This window comes from Desarmillaria tabescens (assembly GCF_030435595.1).
Source record: "Desarmillaria tabescens strain CCBAS 213 chromosome Unknown EV420scaffold_156, whole genome shotgun sequence".
Lineage (NCBI taxonomy): Eukaryota > Fungi > Basidiomycota > Agaricomycetes > Agaricales > Physalacriaceae > Desarmillaria > Desarmillaria tabescens.
This window is the reverse complement of record NW_026848455.1, coordinates 15,805-19,602: the sequence shown is the minus strand read 5'-3', so window position 1 is coordinate 19,602 and position 3,798 is coordinate 15,805. Positions and strand designations below refer to the sequence as shown.

Here is a 3,798-nt window from a genome sequence, read left to right as displayed (position 1 = left end):
AATTGAATACAGGGAAGCGAGGGCATGAGCATATCAAAGCGACTTGAATAAGTGAATGAAACTCGAAGTCAGCATTGGAGTATCCAGAAGATAATGGCTGAACCATGGAAGAAAGGTTTAGTAATGTGTGACTTCCATTTGAAAAAAAATTCTCCAATCTTGCCTTGGAATATAGCCAAGACAAGCGTCTGGGCTTGGGCTTAGTTGGTTGCGACAAGCAAGGCCACATGGAACAGACTAGATGAAGGAGATCAGACTTGGCATGCTTAACCTGATCGATCATTTCCGAGTCCAAGATTAGCCTAATCAGGATTACGTTTTGACTTCTTTCTTTTGTACCGCTTCGTGCATGCTGGTGCAACATTGTCGGTCACCTTCCAAACGACGGATGCATTTCAGTGTCAAATTACTCTGACTATCATCTATAATTCACTCAAGAAACACACTAACTAGTTGGTGAGGGCCAATGCATCCATGTGGCAGGTCCGAGTCCTATGTTTTTTGTCTCCAAAAAATAAAAGAAAAAGTTAACAATGATACTTAATTGAATTCATGGACTAATAACTACAACAGATTTATACAAAAGTACATCACGTCAGACTCCTTGCAAAGGACAAAATGGTGACGAAGGTGATAGACATACGGGATCCAGAAGAGCAGAGAGTGCATACTGACATGGTAAACAGGAATGCAATATCATCAATGCTGCATCTATCAAACAAGACAAGGACACAGGGGTGTGGAGGATCTTGCGTCAAAATGCGAAGGATGGGACTATCGAGGAGATGGTCTTCACGATCACGGGCGCCATATTCGCAATGGATATACCACCTGTAATGAAGGAGACAAGGTAAGTGGACAATTTCATGATAAGAGGGAGGGGGTAGGGAACGTACTCACAATTTACACAGGATGCTGAAGGAAAAGATGAGGTATTGAGCAAAGGAAAAGACAATGCCATGTCCACAATCAAGGAGATACAAGTTATGGGGGAAAGAGAGTTCAGGGAAGGGGAATTAGAGAACTGGAAACTGGATACAGAGATGACGAACCACTATTTCAGACCCAAAAACAGTTTGAACAAAGAGGAAGGAAACCTATTGCAGCCAATGTCGACCCAGCGGGTGTACTCACCAAGATAGTGCAGCGGAAGTTGATCCACACCGAAGAAAACATCATGTGCTACTTCAGAGAAGGGAGGGAAGAAAAGGTCAGCACCGCAGAGCAATCAAGAATGTTAAATTGATGACACCTTTGCGTTACAGATACATGATGGTAAAGCCACAGACATTCTGGGTAGGCGATGTCATCGAAGCCTGGTGCTCGATGGTATTCATGAGGAGTAACAAGGCAGGGCAAGGATGAAGACGATTCTGAGGGCATTGGCCCTAGTGAACTGTGATCACTCATCAGTGAGTGATACAGATGAAGGTATCAAGGACAACGTACTGATCAGACTTATCCACAGAAAGCCAATTTGGACAGGAGAAATGTGGAGAGTATGCCGGCTCCAGCTCATGCGGATGAAGAGGAAGATAGGTTTTGAGGAAGATGAAGATGAGGATGAATACGCGGGTGGGCGCTAAAAAGACCAATAGGATGAACGAGGTGGATGACGATGAAGGAACAGTGAGATTTGTGCAGTTATATATGGCATGTGCTTATAGAACGACGCAAAGAGAAATTGACATTAAGAAAGGCAACAAACAGGGGAAACAAACAAAAAAACAACAGAAGCTGCCAGCAACACAAAGAAGCAGCGATGAAACAGAGCTGTCGGGAGAAAGAGGATGAAGCCGGGAGAAAAAGGGTGCACGAATAGAAAACTCCCATGGCCAAAGCCCAAGGGACAGAGCGAGATAGTCGGCAAACGCCGCCATCAATTGATTCCACCAATAGAATTTCCCACGGGTCTTTCCCAACTGCATAATGACCGAGATATCCTATATTCATAGGACTCGGAACCCACACGGTGCTACACATACCGAGCAAATCTTTTAGACTGTGGCGGACGACTGGCTTGCTACGAGTCCTATTACTTCAGAGATCTTAGAAAGCGACCATGCACGGGCATATCTGGCCGATCGACGAATTTTCCGCACTGTAGAAAGCTTTTGACAAGATAAGCTGCCGAAATTTTTACCGGATAGCAGATCCTGGTGACGGGCATGTCAGCCCTTGCCGACTGTCCTTGCGTCCGGATTTTCCCCGACAATTCATTGACAAGAGAACGCTCATAGGTATCCGAGGGCTATATAATGTCTGTACTTTGGCTAGGTCGACCCCAGCGTCTCTGAATTCTACTTCAACATGCAACTACTGCTTGCTTTGTCTGTCGCCTCTCTAGCGGGCCTTTCCATGGCTTGTGATGCGTATACTGGTGGTCTCCCAACCGCCACGGGTACAGTGTCTAGTAAAGCTGTCATCGAGGTCGCTGCAGGCGAGGTCTTCGATGGTGGCTGGAAGAAGTACGACCGTGGAAGCGGTGCTTGCAAGTACGCGTTTTTACTTCCATATAAAGATTGTCATTGAACATTTGCTATCATAGCGGCCAATCCGAAGGAGGTATACACATCGTCTCAGGCTTATGATTAGCTGCTGAACTAGTGCCCATCACAGATTACACAGATGCAGGTATATTTTCTTTTTTATGATCTCAAATAGCACTATACTGATGCCTATAACAGTTTTCTACCTTCACGAGGGTGCCACCTTACAGAACATCATCATTGGCGCTAACCAGGCCGAAGGTGTTCGTGAGTCATTTTTGGTTTCCTTCCAGGCGCTCTCTCAATAGCTTCTTGCACCAGACTGTACTGGATGTGCGTTTTTCCCTGGTATATATATTCTCGGGTTGGTCTAAGCTGCTCTAGACTGTACCTTGAAATTCGTTTGGGTGAGTTACCATCCTGAGTTCCGAGGGCTTCTGTTAATGTCGTCATGTAGTTCGAGGACGTCTGCGGTATGTGTATATTATTGAGCACCAGAAGTCACTGATAATTCACGTCGCTCCTTTAGAGGATGCTATCACCATCGTACGTATACCTAACTTCGATAGAGGCCATCTAGTAACACATTCTATCCTCTATAGAAAAATGACGAGGCCGGTGACTATACTAACATCATCGGTGGTGGTGCGTACCACGCCGACGACAAGGTCATTCAACACAATGGTTGCGGTACCGTTAATGTACGATCGTCATTTTCTTCCTAGTTCTTGAGCTTACCGTTTCCTTAAAGATCATCAACTTTTTCGTCAGTGGTAAGTGCCTCTTTCCGGCATTAAGCTTTACTTCCTCACGTCCGCTTTAGACTACGGAAAGGTGATTGATTGTCTCGTTTTTCATTACTTCTTCACTGATACCTTGATTAGCTGTACCGATCTTGCGGTAACGTATGTTTCATGCTAATTTCTTGCTATTGCTTTTTGCTCACATCTTGTTGAAGTGCAAGAGTCAGTGCAAACGTAACGTGTATATCTCCGGTGTTTACGCCGAGGACGGTAAGAGTCAATTACACTGATATGCTATTTTTTTTTTACTCACGGTTAATAGGCGGAACTCTCGCTGGAATCAACTCCAACTACGGGCATACGTCCATATTTCTCTGTCATTTTCATGATCTGATGCTTACTGTTCTTAAATACCAGGATACGGCTACCATCGTTGACTCCTGCTAGTGCGTTGTACCCATTTATATGTCCTTCCTTCCCAACTCATGATAACCACAGTGACACAAAGCACCCTTGTACGCTTTACGACGGGTGTGCTGGAGGGTAAGCGTCGTCTTTCTCCTTCT

At 45.0% G+C, this 3,798-nt stretch overlaps 1 protein-coding gene across 1 annotated transcript; it reads left to right on the top strand.

Moving 5' to 3' along the window:
- Positions 1-618: 618 nt before the first annotated feature.
- On the top strand, positions 619-1,822 carry EV420DRAFT_1754142 (uncharacterized protein; the record flags this gene model as incomplete). The annotated part of the gene is made up of 6 exons (XM_060480476.1): positions 619-663; positions 687-850; positions 1,042-1,210; positions 1,266-1,296; positions 1,414-1,575; positions 1,668-1,822. 6 exons carry the CDS (start codon positions 619-621, stop codon positions 1,820-1,822), a joined length of 726 nt encoding a protein of 241 aa, XP_060321931.1.
- Positions 1,823-3,798: the final 1,976 nt, after the last annotated feature.